Source organism: Phascolarctos cinereus, unplaced genomic scaffold, assembly GCF_003287225.1.
Source record: "Phascolarctos cinereus isolate Bilbo 61053 unplaced genomic scaffold, phaCin_HiC Scaffold_2;HRSCAF=192, whole genome shotgun sequence".
Lineage (NCBI taxonomy): Eukaryota > Metazoa > Chordata > Mammalia > Diprotodontia > Phascolarctidae > Phascolarctos > Phascolarctos cinereus.
This window is the reverse complement of record NW_027555625.1, coordinates 247,697,130-247,714,259: the sequence shown is the minus strand read 5'-3', so window position 1 is coordinate 247,714,259 and position 17,130 is coordinate 247,697,130. Positions and strand designations below refer to the sequence as shown.

General features: G+C 44.3%; 1 protein-coding gene across 1 annotated transcript in view; it reads left to right on the top strand.

Moving 5' to 3' along the window:
* The window catches only part of LAMA5 (laminin subunit alpha 5), a 124,018-nt gene that overhangs the window by 53,192 nt on the left and 53,696 nt on the right, over positions 1-17,130 (top strand). Inside the window, 7 exon segments of the mRNA XM_078149889.1 lie at positions 4,438-4,555; positions 6,774-6,892; positions 7,701-7,871; positions 8,486-8,583; positions 15,511-15,626; positions 16,103-16,221; positions 16,741-16,831. Of these exon segments, the coding sequence (XP_078006015.1) occupies positions 4,438-4,555; positions 6,774-6,892; positions 7,701-7,871; positions 8,486-8,583; positions 15,511-15,626; positions 16,103-16,221; positions 16,741-16,831 (832 nt within the window).

The window sequence follows — 17,130 nt, the reverse complement described above, 5'->3', positions numbered from 1 at the left end:
CACACCTATCAGATTGGCCAACATGACAAAACAGGAAAATGATAAATGTTGGAGAGGATGTGGGAAAATTGGAACACTAATACATTGTTGGTGGAGTTGTGAAATGATCCAACCATTTTGGAGAACAATTTGGAACTATGCCCAAAGGGCTACAAAAATGTGCATACCCTTTGATCCAGCAATAGCACTTCTAGGGCTATATCCCAAAGAGATCAAACAAATGGGAAAAGGACCCACATGTACAAAAATATTCATAGCAGCTCTTTTTGTGGTGGCAAAGAATTGGAAATTGAGAGGATGCCCATCAATTGGGGAATGGCTGAGCAAGTTGTGGTATATGAATGTAATGGAATACTATTGTGCTATAAGAAATGATGAACAGGCTGACTTCAGAAAAACCTGGAAAGACTTATATGGTCTGATGCTGAGTGAAGTGAGCAGAACCAAGAGGACTTTGTACACAATAACAGCTACGTTATGCAATGACTAATAGTGTTAAACTGAACCCTTCTCAGCATTACAAGGATCTAAGACATCTCCAGAGGCCTCGGGATGGAAAATGCTGTCCACATCCAAAGAAAGAACTATGGAAATAGAATCGCTATCACTTATTTTTACCTTTTGTTGAGTTTTGTTTCATCTTTCTGATGGTTCCTCCTATTGGTTTTCATTTTTACTTACAACTTCACTAATGTGAAAATATGTTTCATGGGTATGTAAATGTAAGGCCTATATCAAATTGTGCACCATCTTGGGGAGGGTGGGGGGGAGGAAGGGGGAGAAAATTTTCAACTCAAAAGCATATGGAAGTGATTGTTGATAAATCAAAATAAATTAATAAAATAAAAAAAACCGAAGATAATAAAATCCTAGATGAGAAAACTGGAAAAAAAAACATTTTACTGCACAGGGCATCATGCAAAAAAGAGGTAATTTCCCTCTCTAGGCTTCAATTATTCCCAGATATGAGGCCCTGGCCCTTCTGCCCATATGTGGGGAGGAGTATGTGAAGAGAGGGTTGTGACTGTGGGAGGTGTGAGTGGGGGAGATCTCTGTCTCAGACTAGAAAAAAATCCTCTGGTTAGTTCCCCAGTCAAATTCACAGCAAACACCAATCCAGCCTTAGGGATTTAGGATAAAGGGATTTGGTTCCAGGGTTTTCCAAAGAGTGACTGCCTTCCATTTTCACCCCAAAGCAACCCCAACCCCAAGGTCCCTCCAGGAATGAAGGAAGTTGAGGTGGGGCTGGGAACCTCCAGAAAAGCTGGATTCCTCCATAATTTGACACAGGGGGCAGCAAGAGGGAGATAAGAGGGAGCTCACCTCAGGAATGTAGCTTTGCTTAGCTTTTCTCCAGGGAAGAATGTAGTGGGAGCCCCCTCATTCCCCACTCCCACCCTGAGCTCTAGAGAGCAGTGGGATTGGGGAATGTGGTGAGGGTGTGTGAAAGCTGTACTGGTAACAGGATAAGAAGAACTCAAGGAAAGAGTGCCCCATTCATCCTCCTCCACCCCATAGGCAATGTCACCTTGCATCCTTCTTCTCCTTCCAGTCACCACTAGAACTGCTTTCCCTACTCTGAGGTCTCTGGCCACAAAGCCTTAATCATTCTATGTCCTGAAAGCCTTCTAACTGTAAGGGGACAAGGCTGACATGGAAAGAAATAAGCAGAGAAGGGAGACAGTCAGAGAATGCAAGATCCTGGAATGGGATTTCAGACTTAGAACATCCAGAAGTGGCTTAGAAACCATCCCTTCCACATCCCTTATTTTAGAGATGAGAAACTTGAGGCTGAGGAAGAGGATGAGGCTTAGCACAAGTCACACAAATCATCCATGGCAGAGTGAGAATTGGAACCCAAGTCCTCTGACTAATTCTGGTGTTCTTTCTATTGCATCACCATTCACTGCCTCTTTGAGGGATCTTGGTATGGGTTTGGGAAGAACCTAAATGTACTGGGGTGGTGGGGAATAGGATAAAGCAAGATAAATTTCTTTTGGTCTCCTTGCTTCTTCAACCCCAGTGATGCTTTCCTGAGAATGGAGACCCAGGAGGCTATTGATAGGTCTATTTTCTGGGAAGAGATAGGCTCAGAATGAGAAAACTACCTCCTGTAGGCCGAGCAGAATCACTCAGCTTCCCTAAGTCTGTCTTTTCATTGGCAGTAGACCCAACCTGGGCCAAAATCCACATTTGTTAAATGTTGCATGACCTTGGAGGGAGTTGTCCTAGAGGGTATTGGGATTAGAGAAGGGCTAGATCCCCCAGGGCAGGCTCTGGTCTCTGTCCCACCCAACTCTTTATCCTAGGTGTGGGGGTGGGGAAATCCATGAACCTAGATGCTCAAGAACAGTCTCCCTGTCAGGCATATTTCATCTAATAGATGCTGGAAGCTTTGGGCAGATTACCATGATACCTGACTGGAGGAAATATAACTTTTCTCTTTGGAGCCAAAATATTATCACAAACCTTACTTGGATAGAAGGAGGATAATAATCATAGTATTATAGGTTTATAGCTGGAAGTGACTTCCCTGGCCCCAGTGCCTTGGAGAATTAGGAACTGGGTGAAGAATTTATTCTCTAATAATTTACTCTTGCTTCCATTTTGGGGCCAAATAAGGTATGTGCCTAGAAGGGAAGACCCGGAGGGTACTCTAGCCCTTGGGTCTTTTACCCAGAGAGGAAGCAGGAGTTAGGATATTCTCATCTCCCTGTGGTGGGCACCCTGACAGCTCTGAGCATGAGAGGTAATTTTTTTGGTTCAGTGGCCCATCCTTTGGGAAGAGGAGGATGCTGACTAGGCAAGAAGCCAACCTCTCCTCCTCATCTCTTTATCTCTCTCTCCCTAACACCAGGTCTTTTTTGACAGGATGATGAATGGGGAGGTCCTCTGAACAAGCTAACTGCTGCAAGGGGGAGGGGAAAGGGATTCCAGCCAGGGCCCCCCAGGCTTGTAGGATACTGGCTGATAGACCCTGCTGAGTGTTCCAAAGCTAATGACTAAATTTCTGTGTGAATAATTTGGGCCACTTTTCAGTCTTGTTTCCAGACTAGGACAAGGCAGGACCTACTGAGGAATCCCTTCCTTTCCCTTCTTTCCATGATCCCCAAGTGTATTCTATTCCTGCCTTGGTGACATCAGCCTGTGCTCCTAGCTATAGACTGAGCCCTGATCCCAGTCATAAACTAAGATGAACACCCCCACCCCCACCCCCACTTCCCGCACTTTAACGATGTATGAGTTGTTCACAAGGGAATCAGGCCAAGGAGTATCAATGACTTGGTGCAGTCCATCTCTAATGCTAAGGGATAAAAGATACACAGAATGTATGTCATAGAATGTCATCCTGAAAAGGAGATTAGAAGGTCATCTCACCCCAAAGTGTCACATGTGGCCCACAACACTCCCAAATGCAGCCAGAACCTGGTTAAAATGTAGTTCCTATAGGGGGCAGCTAGGTGGTAAAGTAGATAGAGCACCAGCCCTGTAGTCAGGGGGACCTGAGTTCAAATGTGGCCTCAGACACATAATACTTCCTAGCTGTGTGACGCTGGGCAAGTCACTTAACCCCAATCACCTCACAAAAAAAAAGTGTAGTTCCTATATAATCTTAATGTGCTGATGTATGAATGAAAAAGAAAGAAAGAAATACATAAGCGTGTATGGTTTTGTAAGTCAATACGAGACCCACAAAGATCCTTAGGTATGGTTCGGCAACCCCTGTTTCTATTTGAGATTGATAGCACTGATCTAGCCCCCATTTTACAGAAGGGGAAATGGAGGCCCTGAGATAGGAAATGACTTGTCAAGGTCACCCAACAAATTAGTGGCAAAGCCAAAACTGTTCCTGTTTCTACTGTGCTTCCTCTGAAAAATGATCTGTTAAAGGGAGTATCTGTATGAATGAGATTACTGATCCATCAAAGTATAAGAGACTGCCTTATTAAATAGTATGGGTGCTACCCCATACCATGAGCAAGTCCTTGGCCTAGCGTGCCAGACAGATAGAATGACAAAGCCCAGTAGAGAGATGTAAGTCTTTCAGGGGACATTAACAATCCAGAGAGTTAATGAGAGTCTTCATATCATGGAATTATAGTGTTAATGTTTGAAGAGGCCTTAGCAGCCATCCAGTGAACCACCTCATTTTACAGAGGCTCAGAGAGGTAAATAGTCTGCCCATAGTATGAGAAGCAGAATTTGGACTTGGGTCTTCCTCATTCCAGATCTATCTCTCTGTCTACTGCTTCTACCTCTTAAGTTATGTGCACAGCCTTGTTAAGGAGTCATGCAAGCCTTGTCAACCTTTCAGGGAGGAGGCTGATGGATTTGGGGAAACACTGTAGCCGGGCAGGCATCGGTCCAGGTAGTCTTCCTTGAGGAGATATTCCACTCCCCTTATCGTTTTCTTCACCTGCATTTCTTCTTTTGTAGCTTTTTCACGTGGCCTATGTCCTCATCAAGTTTGCCAACTCCCCGAGACCAGACCTCTGGGTACTTGAGAGATCCACAGACTTTGGACTCACCTACCAACCCTGGCAGTACTTTGCCTGTAAGTAGACTCTAAACTATGACCCTTGACAGGTGGGAGGGACATGATAGTGGAGGCCCAGGAAAAGTGGGACATATGTCCCTAGGAGATCTGGAGGCAATCCTGCACTGTCTACCCTTCGTAAGGGGCTTTATGGCTCTGTGAACAGATCAATGATAAAGTGGGCATGGGAGATGCCAGAGAGCTGCTGTTACACATCTCAGCCCCATCAACCCATGATAACTGGTATTCTGGCTCTCACTATTGCCAAGACTATGTTTATAGAGTAGGGGCCGCAGTGTCTGCTTATTAGGTAACTGGGACAGTGGAATATCTTCCACAGTTCCCACCCTTACAGACTTCTCCAAGTTCTCTTCTCTTCTGAAGCTTTCACCCTGCTGTTCTGGCCTTTCTGACTTACAGGACTATCCTTTGGGAGTTCCATGGTCTAGTCTTGCCTTTGCCACTGACCAGGCGCAATCGTTTCACTTTTCTGGGCCGCAATTTCCTTATCGTTTAAAATGAAGGATGTGGATTATAGTGCTTCTAAATTCCCTTTCAGGTCTGCCATTCTTCATTCTTAGGTCCCTTCTGTTTCCTAGGTTCTGTGTTTTAATATTCCTTCCATATCTGACATTTTATGTTATGTTTTAAAGGTTCCTTCCATTTTCGATATTCTTTGTTCTAAAATTTCTTCCTGCTCTGACATTCCATATTCTATGTTTGAAGGTCCCTTACCACTCTGACATCCCTTGTTCTAAGGGCCCTTCCAGCTTTCTGTTTTCAATTCTATTCTAGTTTGGACAGCATGTTTTCTAAGGTCTCTTTAAGCTATAATATTCAGTGGTTCTAAAAAGCCCTATTCCTATGGTTAGCATAATTGTGAACTTGGAGAATATTGCCTCTGGTAGCCCATACTTTCTCTCCCCCTTTTTTATCTTGATTCCCTCAATCCCACCTCAAGGCTCTAAGGACTTCTTGTGTAGGAGAAAAATATAAATAAACTTCCTCCCTCTGAAGTATTCAAAGCTAAATAGGTTTTCCTTTTCAGGGGTGTTTCCATTTTAAAAGAAAAGCCTGGAGAGCATTACTTACACCTTGAGTTATAGTTTCGCCTGTACTTGCTTTATCTTCCTACTAGTCTATAAATCTGTGAGGGCCTGGATTGTATCACCTTTATGTTGAATCCTCCCCGCTCTGAGCCTGATTGCCCTGTGTCTGAACACTCATTCATATTTCAAGAAACAAACTTAATTCACCCAAGATTTAGTAAGAACCTGCTATGACCAAGGTACTGGGTATGTACAAAAGTAAAAATGAAGCTATCCCTGCTCAGGAAGGGATTTATTCTGCTGATGAGATACAGAGACAAGAATAACATGGGTTGAATTAAAGAGAGGGGAAACACTATCCACTTTGGGCTACGGGAAAGGCTTTCTGGAGGAGGTACCACTTTACTTACAGTTTTTCTCTCCTTCCCAACTCCTTTCCTTGTACTAGGGACTTCCACATACATATTCACTCTCCCTCAAATGCCCTAACCTCTGAGCCTGCTCCAGTGAGCTATGCCCCCACCACCATCTTTGAGTTCAAGAATTCTGAAATCCAACCCTTTATCTAGACAGCAAGGTGGAGCAGTAGATAAAGTGCCAGCCCTTGAGTCAGGAGTACCTGAGTTCAAATCTGGCCTCAGATACTTAATAGCTGTGTGATCCTGGGCAGGCCACTTAAGCCTGTTTACCTCCATTTCCTCATCTGGAAAATGAGCTGGATAAGGAAATGGCAAATCATTCCAGTATCTTTGCCAAGAAAACCACAAATGGGATCACAAAGTTGGATACACTAAACAACAAAATGGAATCATAATGGTGCCTTTAGAGATGCAAAAAGGTTCAGCTTTGGACAGTGTGGTTTTTAAATACTGACTATCTATCCAGCAGGTAGTTCATTCAGGAGAAGTTAGCATTGAATATATAGATTTGGGAATCAACTGTGTTGAGATGTTAATTGCCCATGGGGGCAGGTGAGATCACTAGTGGAGAAAGGAAAAAGAGATGAGAATGACCTAAGATGAAAAACAAGTGAGAAAGTCTTCCTTTGGGAAAGTCCAAATTGGGCTATACTTTTCATTGTGGCCATGATGCTTTCTCAATTTCTTCTGCCTCCTGGTGAAATCTGGAGGGTTCCTAACTCTCCCTGACACACCCATGCCTGGCTCATACCATCTGTTCTCCTACAGCATCTAAGAGGGACTGCATTGAGAAGTTTGGGCTTCAGACGCTGGAGCGGATCACCAGGGACGATGATGTCATCTGTACCACTGAGTACTCTCGCATCGTACCCCTGGAAAATGGGGAGGTATAGCTGTGGCTGGTGGGGAGAGTGGGAATATAAAGGACTATTTCAACTGGTGCTAATGGAAATGGAAGGTATCAGGTGTAGTCACAGGATAGGGACTTAGGAGAGGGGGAAGGAATGAGGGAAAGTCCTCAGAGTGAGAGTTTAAGGATTAAATCAGCTGTGGAAAAGGTTTCAGAAAATCAGGTATAAAAATGTTTCAGATCATAGACTTTAAATGAGCCCCAAGCCCTCTCTGAGCTCTCTGCTGAGGCATTGGGAATAGCAGCCTGTGTCTGCTGTAAAGATACTCAGAGCCCACACGCAGACTCTCTCCAAAGCCCAACCTGCGTGCTTTTGTTTTTATTTGGCTCACTGCCTGAGTTCTTTTAGGCCCTGGCATGTGGCTCTCTGCTAGAGGCAGAAGGAAGAGGCACAGTCCTTTATTTGAGGGAACCTCCAGCCTGAGGGAGATTCAGCATTTGTTCTTGGGGACTCTAGTCAATGGGAAATAATATGAGGGAGGTTTATATCCTTGGGGAGTCTGTGACCTGAAGAAAACAGCACCAGCCCTTGGGTTCCCTTAGTCTGAACACCCAGTGTCAGCCTTTGGGGAATCTCCTATATGAGGAGAATACAAAACCTGCTCTTATGGGAGCCCTTCTTTTAATGGGGAGAGGTACCTCTGCCCTTCCTTGGAGAGAGACAGAAATCATACAGATGCCCTACCAGGAGCAATTGGAGCTATAGAGTTGAATGCAGACAGCCATGGTTGGCCACCTCTGTTTCAGGTACCCTGTCTCCTACAACTTTTGAACTTTCCTTTCAGATTGTGGTGTCTCTGGTGAATGGGCGGCCAGGGGCCATGAATTTTTCATACTCCCCACTCCTTCGGAATTTTACCAAGGCCACCAACATCCGCCTTCGTTTTCTACGCACCAATACTCTACTTGGCCATTTAATGGGGAAGGCGCTACGAGACCCCACTGTCACTCGACGGGTGAGCCTCCCACCCATAGTCCAGGGATGTCTAGGGAAATTAGGATGTTCATATTGTCCACCACGTAGGGAGACCACATACTTGGTAAACAGGCTGCAGTTTTATGCCTGGCTTGGATTCTCTGGGACAGTGGTGCCAAGCTCAAATAGAAATGAATCCCTGCTGCTTCATATTGACTTAGAAAACCACAAGTTAACATTATCTATGTTGTATTTTTATTTGTTAAACATTTCCCAAATACATTTTAATATGGTTTGGGCAGCACTCAGGAGTTTTAAGGGCCTTGAATTTGATACCTCTTCTCTGGGAAACCTGTTGCCCAGAAGATGAGTGATTTTGCCAAAGATATATAACAAGGACAGTGGTAAAATCAGTATTTAACCTTAGGTATCTTAAGCCCCCACCTAGGACTGATTTTGATATACCAGTCAGTTAGCACCCCACCCCTGTACTAGCCTTTGGGGGATGCCTGGTCTGAACAGGGAGATTCCAGACCCTCCAGGCCTTGAAAAGTTACCTGTTATCAGCTTGGCCATTCAATTCTGCTGAAGGCTTAAGGTTCTTGGTGAATGGGAGGGCAACAAGGGAGATGCTCACCTGTCCCACTGTTACAGTATTACTACAGCATCAAGGATATCAGCATTGGGGGTCGCTGTGTCTGCAATGGTCATGCAGATGTCTGTGATGCCAAAGATCCCACAAACCCCTACAGGTAAGAAGACCTTGAGGTCATATTTGTTTTTTTCCCCACTCCTAGTACATATGTAAATAAATGCGCTTGCAATCAGAAGAACATTGAACTGGGAGTAAGAAAGTCTGTATCCAAGTCTCAGCTCCTTCACTGCCTGTAACCGTGGGCAAGTCATTTGGCCTCTCATTTTCCTTCATCTGTATGATGGACTAATTCTGTCTGCTCAACCTAACTAACTTATATGTTGGGAGGATCCAACATGGAACGTGTCTAGTGATTTGTATACTGCAAATCTTCCCTTATTGTGGATGGGGTGATAGTGTTTGTGCCTTATATGTGGGTGTGTGTTTGTCCCTCATTATACATCTGTATAAATGTTTGTGTGTATGACTGAGCATCTATATATGATGGGTCAGTCATTTCCTCAGGGCTGTTCTGACTGTCAGACAATTTCTCTGTTTTCTCCCCACCCATTCTGCTTCCTGTTTTGTCCCCACCCTGCCTGTTCTGTCCTTATCAGAGTCTGTTTTCCATGGGTTTAGGTCTATTTATGTGTTTGGGGAGGTGAGCTTGGAAAACTAATGGAAATCAGAAGGGGGAACAGCAGTGTTGGGAATCTAACTCCCTGGAAGCAGGGTGCTCCTTCAGACTGAGGTGGCCTCTTCCCACCACAGACTTCCAGAAATTAATCTGAGGGGGCTTGGAGCCAGGACAGATGAAGCCTGCACAAGCTCCCACCCACGCCCATGTCCGGCAAATTAGACCCCTACACAAGCAGCCTCTGTTTCCAGTTACATCTCAGCAGCTGGAATGTGCCAGTCATGGCCATGGGGGTGGGGGTGAGGGAGTTTCTATATCATGGGCACAGATTTATTCTGGGCATTAAGTGAAGGACTGCAGAGTTCTTGATATTAAGGCCAAGTCCTAACTAGGCTTTGGGTAGGGGTGGGTGGTTGGGAAAACAGCTTATTACTGATATCAGGAACTGATGTCAGAGCTAAGAATGTGAGGATGGAGGTACTCAGTCTGGAGGAACTCAGGGTTTTCTAATTGGGACCTGTTTAGCCTCCAGTTCCAGTCCAAGCCAGAATTTGTCTTTCTCTTAGCTCCCTTGGTCATGGAAGAAGCAGGTCCCACTGTCTGCCTTTGTAGGGAGGCCTGCCTGGCCAGTCATCCTGAGCTATAACAGTCCACTGGTTTCTCAATCAAAGAAATCTCATAGGATCAAAGAATCTCAAAGTTGGAAGAGACTTCTAGTATAACATCCTGCCCATACAGAATTCTTCTCTATAGCATCCCTTATAAGTACCTGGCTTCTGTTTTGGGACCTCCAGAGATAGGGAGCTCATGGCCTCCTAAGGTAAAACCAGCCTGTCCTTGAGTATTTCCAGTGCTTAGTTATTTACATGTTATTTCTCCCGTTAGAATATACATTCATTGATGGCAGGGTCTGCCTTTGCCTTGTTGGGTGCCCCCAGTACTTAGCACAGTGCCTGACATATAGTAAGTGCTTAATAAATACTTGTTGAATGACTTGAGTATAAGGGATCTGACCCTGGGCCTCACTGATTATTGAATATGTTTAGTTTTTCTAGGGATGCTGGCTCCTCTTTGGAACAGATTCAGGGAACCTTGTCCTTGACCCCAGGGCTTTCCTCCTTTATACATTTCTGGACCTCACTTGATCTCTAATGCCTGGCCCAGAATACTGAATTCCCTTGACTTTCTTGACCCCTGGACATACTTGAATTCCATATATTCAGATCTCTTACCTTATTCCTAGTTACTTTTTCAGCTTCTCTTGGACACTGCTATAGCCACTGTGTAATCATTATGTTCAGCTCTAGGAGCCCCTTCTTCCCCTTACTACATCCTAGCCTTCTTTGACTTAAGCAAGTCATTCACAAGGAAAAAGAAAATTATTAGTTTAGAAACAACATGCCAGCATGGGGTAATTAGAAATACATGTATATGATTTCTACCTAGCCAGTTGGGTGAGGGCTAACTTGTAAACTGTTCAATTTAGCTAGATTTCCTGGGGCTAGCTAAGCTCTATTAGCTTCTCTGGGCCTGGAGCTCACCAGCTCTTCTACAGGTATAATCAACCGTTGCAGCATCTGAGGCAACCCTGGGCCAGAGTAAGTAGCGTGAAATGATCCCTCAAAGTCATTTTGTAATTCGTGATGTGAAAATGATACAAGTAATTAAGACAAATTCATTGGAGTTGGAGGGAGAAATATTACTATAGTGGCTTAGGGGGTTACATTTCAGAATTGGAAGGGATCTTGGAGATTATCTAGCCCAAACAATTGGATTTGTGGACCCATGCTCTTTCTATATCACCAGAGAGCTGCCAGCCACCCTCTGTCCAACGTAACATGCAGGGAGCTGGATGGTCTCTGGCTTGTTACTCTCTCTTCCTTGAGGAAGCCAACAGAGAGGATGAGAGAGAGTCTGGTTTTTAGGCTAAGGAGAGAGGGAAGGAAAAACCCTGGAAAGGGAATTTTCCAGGTTGAGGGAATAGGTCTCGGGATATTTCTTTATGGGATGAAGGGAAAGATCTGTTGGAGTGCACGAATGGAGCACATGTGTAAAAATTTTGTAACCTTTAAATGACATGGGATAAAATAGGATGAAGCTCTAAGAGCTCCCTCTCCCCTCTAGTAAGGTTTTGGGCTCTTCAGGATCCCCAAGGATAATACAGTCTTATACTCCAGAACACCCATATACATGACCATGTAACTTTGCTAGAACTCAATCAACAAATACTTTCAGCACCTGCTGTGTGCCAGGTACTATGCTAGGTGCTGGGAACATAAAGACAAGAAAGAAAGAGCGCACTTCCCCCAACCCTACCTCTCCCATTCCCACCTCCCAAGGAATTTCCATTCTATCAGTTCACTACACTGTAAAAATGAGGAGATCATAGGATTTAGAACTGAAAGGGACCTTCAAAAGCACCTAGTACAAATTGCTTATTTTACAGATAGGTCCAGAGGACTCAAATAACTTGAAATTTTTACATGAAATGAGAGTTCCCAGTTCCTTTGTCTTCCTTTGTCTATGATCCAATGATCTTATGATTCCATCTCAGACTCTGAAGTTCCTTCTTCTTTGTGCTTATAAGCTATTGACTCCTTCAAACTATCAAATTCCCATGAGGCTGCCCTCTGGAGAGGCAGTGTGGCATAGTGAAAAGAGCACTGATTTGAAGTCTGATCAATTCCTGTTCAAATCCTGTCTGGGCCATTCACTACTGGATGACCATGGGCAAAGCCACCTTTCTCTTTTGGGGCTTCAGTTTTCTTATCTATAAAATGAGGGGGTTGGTCCCTTTTGAGTCTTAGATCTATGAATTTCATGATCCTTACTATGTGTTGTCTTGTTAAGTTACTTCTCTGGGACTCAGTTTCCTCTTCAGTGAAATGAAGCAGTTGCACTAGAAGATGTTTGGGAACCCTTCCACTTTTAAATCCTATTCACCTTGTGATGATCCTACTTTCCCCTCCCCATTAAGAGATTCACCCCCAAAAGGTGTCTTGGATTGGTTAACTTTATTCATTGATTTACAGTCTTAAATCATTCTCAGCCAATCAGGCAGCCTCCAGATTACTGCCAAGCTTTGGTTGCTCTGCCCACATTCCTATATAATCACTTGGCTGACTAGATTTCATTCCTTCCTTGGCCTAAATCAAGAAGGAGAGAAAAAGAACTATTATAGACTCTTGAAGCTGAGAAGTATCTTAAAAATCATCTAATCCTGGGGCAGCTAGGCGGCTTAGTGGATAGAGTACCGGCCCTAGATGCAGGAGGACCTAGTTCAAATCCGGCCTCAGACACATAACACTTACTAGCTGTGTGATCCCGGGCAAGTCACTTAACCCCATTGCCTAGCCAAAAAAAAAAATCATCTAATCCAACTCTTTCATTTTACAGGTGAGGAAACTAAGGCCTGGAGAGGCTAAGGGATTTTTGCCTTGCGTCACCTGACTAGTATGTGGGTCAGCTGGGATTTGAACTCAGGTCTTTCAGTTGCCTGCTCATTTCTCTTTTGCTATACCATACTTCATACACAACATGAAAGTAGTTCCTTCAACCAGAACACAAAATAATAATTCAACCAGTTAATTTTCCCTCGAGGTTAATAGAAGATAATTCCTTTCATTATAATGTGGGTGGTGCTTTTTTAAAAATGGATGATTCACTTAACCCTCAGATTTAGGAAGGGTTATAATATCTTCCACTGATACTTCCTCCCCCCACACCCAAATACTTCCCACCCCCAGGCCAGGTAGCATTGGCTCTCATTCTGAGTGTCAGTTCCTCATCAACTTACAGCTGTCCTGTTAAGCGAGTGGGTTTCTGCCTCTGGGGCCAACAGAATTTCTTTCTCTGGTTTGGCCCCAGTCTGACGGAGCTATCCCCCAGGGCTCTGGCTGCTTCCCATGCCCAGCAGGATACTTTTGGATTCAAAACTAGGAGATGTAGAAACTCAGCCTCCAGCAGCTGTTGGCTTCGAAGGAGCAGGATCTAGGCTGAGGGGGTTAGCCTGTAACTGGAGCCCCTGGGAATCCTCCAAGGGGCTCTGAGTTCGTGTACACTTTCCCCTGTAGCTTAAGGCAGGATCTACCACTTTGGGTCAGGAGCAATTTGAGGCTTCCTTCTCAGAGTCCAGGATCGTCAGTAGTTACCTCTCTGAAGTAGAGGTTATGGGCTGCCCTCATGGTTTCTGCTTTACAGATGGATAAACCGAGAGCCAGGATTGGGTTTCATTGCTTGGTTCCATAGTAATGGGGGAAGACTCTTTAGGGAGGGGAGTAGGCGAACGTAAACTCCTGAGCATTGAGTCTCGGGCCTATCTTCTAGAAGAGTGTGGGGAAGGGGAGAGGGGTCTGGTCTTACCTTTATCTAGGAGTTGGTGTCTAATGACCTTCCTGAATCCTGTGGATTAGTCCTGGGGAAGGCTAATGTTGGAGGCATTTGCTTTTCATGTGGCTAAGTACTCTTTTTCTCAAGAATATGATTAAGTTGCAGGGGAAATTGCTATGTACAGATTGAAGGGCAAGTCTTGATCCAGCCTCAGTAGGTCCTGCCCATCCCTCACATATGCTAGCTCTGGAGTATATAAGGGTTGGATTCTTGTCCCTACTGTCAAGTCTGAGGTCACATTCTTTCACTTGCTGTCTATTTCTTAGGCTGACCCTACTACCTGGTTTCTTCTGAACTCACTAATTTTTTCAAGACTAAATTGATTGGACAGAGATTAAAAAAAAAGTTATTGATATTTTTTGTTTTTATATCACATTTTCTAATATATTTTCTCCCCTTCCCAAAGAGCCAGCCCATATAACACAGAATAAAAAGAAAAAAATAATTCAGCAAAACTTAAACATTAACCAAGTCTGACACTGTATGAAGTATTCCATACTCATAGTTCCTCATCTTTGTAAAGAAAGGAGGAAGGTCCGTTCTCATATATCTTCTTTGGTCATTTTGACAAGCTCAATATAAATTTGACAAGGTAAATATAAATTTGTAGCAATCAGTTTCAAGATTTAAAATTCAATTTTATATTATTTTCAAGTCCACTTTCTCTCCCTTCTAACTCTTCCCCTGACCCATTGAGAAAGCCAGAAAAATAAAACCCATTACAAGCACGTATAGTCAAGCAAAACAAATGACCACATTGACCATGTCCAAAAAAAAAAAGGTCTTAATCTGTACCCTTGAGTCCATCACCTCTCCATCTGGAGATGGGTAGCATGTTTCATCATGAGTCATCTGTAACTGTGATTGATTGTTGTATTGATCAGAGCGCCTAAGTTTTTCAAAGTTGTTTGTCTTCACAGTATTGTTATTGTATAAATTATTCTCCTGGTTCTTCTGACTTCATTTTGTATCAATTTGTACAAATCTTCCTAGATTTTCCTTAAGCCATCCTCTTCATCATTTCTTATAGCACAGTAGCATTCCATCACCTTCATATACCACAACTTTTTCAGCTGTTCCCCAATTGATGGGCACCCCTTCAGTTTCCAATTCTTTGCCACCCTAAAAAGAGCTGCTGGAAATATTTTTTGTCCACATGGGTCCTTTTTTTCTTTCTTTGAGCTCTTTAGGGTATAGACCTAGTAGCAGTACTACTAGGTCAAGAGTATGCATAGTTCAGTAGTTTTTTGGGTGTAGTTCCAAACTGCTTTCCAGAATGGCTGGACCACTGTATAGTTCCACTAGTAGTTTATTAATGTACCTGTTTTCCCCAAACCCTGTGGCATTTGTCATTTTTCTTTTTTTGTTAACTTTACCAATCTGATGGCCATGTGCGATCATACTCAGCATTGTTTTAATTTGCATTTCCCTAATTATTAGTGATTGAGAGCAATTTTTTCATATGGCTATTGAGTGCTTAGATTTCTTCCCCCCAAAACTGCCTATTTATATTCTTTGACCATTTTTCAATTGAGGAATGACTGGCTAGAGAGATTCTAGATTCAGGCATTGCTCATAGGAATGTACTGTCTCCAGTTGCTACACTCACCCCCTCTGCTTAGTCCTCATTCCATCTATATATAAGGAGCGGAGAAGTACCCACCTGGGTTCATAGTGTGTCCAGCTGAGTGATAAGTGACTTCTGTCTTTTGACTATACTTTGCTGATTACTGTGCATGCACCAATCTCCTGACCCTCTCAGAATGTTGCCAGCACAGATGTTCAGTGTACCCACAGCTCCACACGGCAAAGAATACTATGCTGTAAACAAAAACAGTTTGGAAAGCACTGGACCTGATGATTATTTCCAGCTCTAAGTCTTGTGAACCTGTAAAATAGGAACTGTTGACATTTCCTGCTGGCTGTTTGCCTGAGCACTGAGCCCCTCATGGTCCTTCACCTGTGTTTCACCTTTGTTTTGCTCTAAGCTCCACCCCTACCCCTCCTTGTCTTCTCCAGGCTCCAATGTGCCTGTCAGCACAATACCTGTGGTGGTGCCTGTGACCGCTGCTGTCCTGGCTTCCACCAACTGCCTTGGAAACCTGCCACAATGGACAGTGCTAACGAGTGTCAGTGTGAGTACCTCTACCCCGCCCTGCTTGCAGACAGGTGTACCGACCTGTGTGTACATGTGCCGACTGTACCTAAACGGTGCAAGCACATACTGACTTATAAATAGGTGTGCTCACACACAGCCTCAGGGTATGATTTTGTTACCATCATCCTCAAGTGGCATTCAGGCCAGTGTTTTTATCCTATTTGTCGGTGGGGCAGATGAAGACCCAAAGTAAGGGTGTGATTCGCTCAAAGTAATATAGCCTGTTAGTGACAAAACCAGGTACCCTGACTCCTCACTGGGGGATCTGTCCACCACTTTGTGCAGCCTCATCTAACTCATGAACAGGAGACAGGCAGAGATGTCCAAACTCTATACTTCACCTGCTGCTCTGGAAGATGAGAAGAGGGACTTAGAAGGTTGAGAGGGGACACAGAATGGGAAGTGGCTGGTTGGTTGTGCAGGGTCATAATACAGCCAGTCTTTTTTCTGTAGCCTGTAACTGTCATGGACATGCACATGACTGTTACTATGACCCAGAGGTGGATCGACACAAAGCTAGTAAGAACTGGGACAACGTCTATGAAGGTGGAGGTGTCTGTATTGACTGCCAGGTAAACTGATGCCGCCTGCCAAAGCATCCTAACCATACCAATAACTCACCTTTATAAACACATTGCCCCTTGTAAGGATGTAAAGCCTTATGATCCCCGTTTTATAGATGAGGAAACTGAGGTCCAGTGAGGGTCATTGACTTGCCAGTGGTCACACAGCTGGTCATAATAATTCACATTTATATTGCCATTGAAAGTTTACAAGGTTCTTTCCTCACAGCAGCCTTGTGAGACTGACAGTGTTAGAACCAAGATTTGAATTCAAGTCTTCTGGTTCCAAGAGCAAGGCTCTTTCTACTGTACCACATGCAGAAGCCAGGCCCCAGGAGGGCTGCCCTTTTATTGAGAGTAAGGTATAAGTTGCTAAGTGCTGGAAGGGAGAAGACTTTGCTGTTCTAGTTTTGTCTGGAAGTGGGGTCACAGACAGTATGACCACAGGGCCTCCGGCTAAGTCATGATATCCAGACTAAAAAGCATCCTCCAATCTCCCCATTTCCCTCCCTCCCTCACCTACTGCAGCACCACACAACTGGCATCAACTGTGAGCGCTGTATCCCTGGTTATTATCGGTCACCTGAGCATCCCATTGACTCCCCCTATGTCTGCTACCGTAAGTAGGCCCTATACTGGCAGGTGGGAGGGGAGATAGGCCTGTTGCCCCAGAATTCCCATCAAGGTTACTCCTATGTGCGCTGAAATCCTGAGATGGGTGGGTGGGTAGTATTCTCATTTTCCTAAGGTGGAAGACCGAGACCCAGAGTGGTTTTCCCAAGGTCACACAGTGGTAGAACTGAGGCTATCTTTATTTCTTCTGATGGTCCAACCTGGATCTGTGGAGGCTGTCTCCTTTCCCTGGGCTCCATGGGGAGAGGGAGGGAGTCTGGGATTCTAGCTACCTCTCAGCTGTCC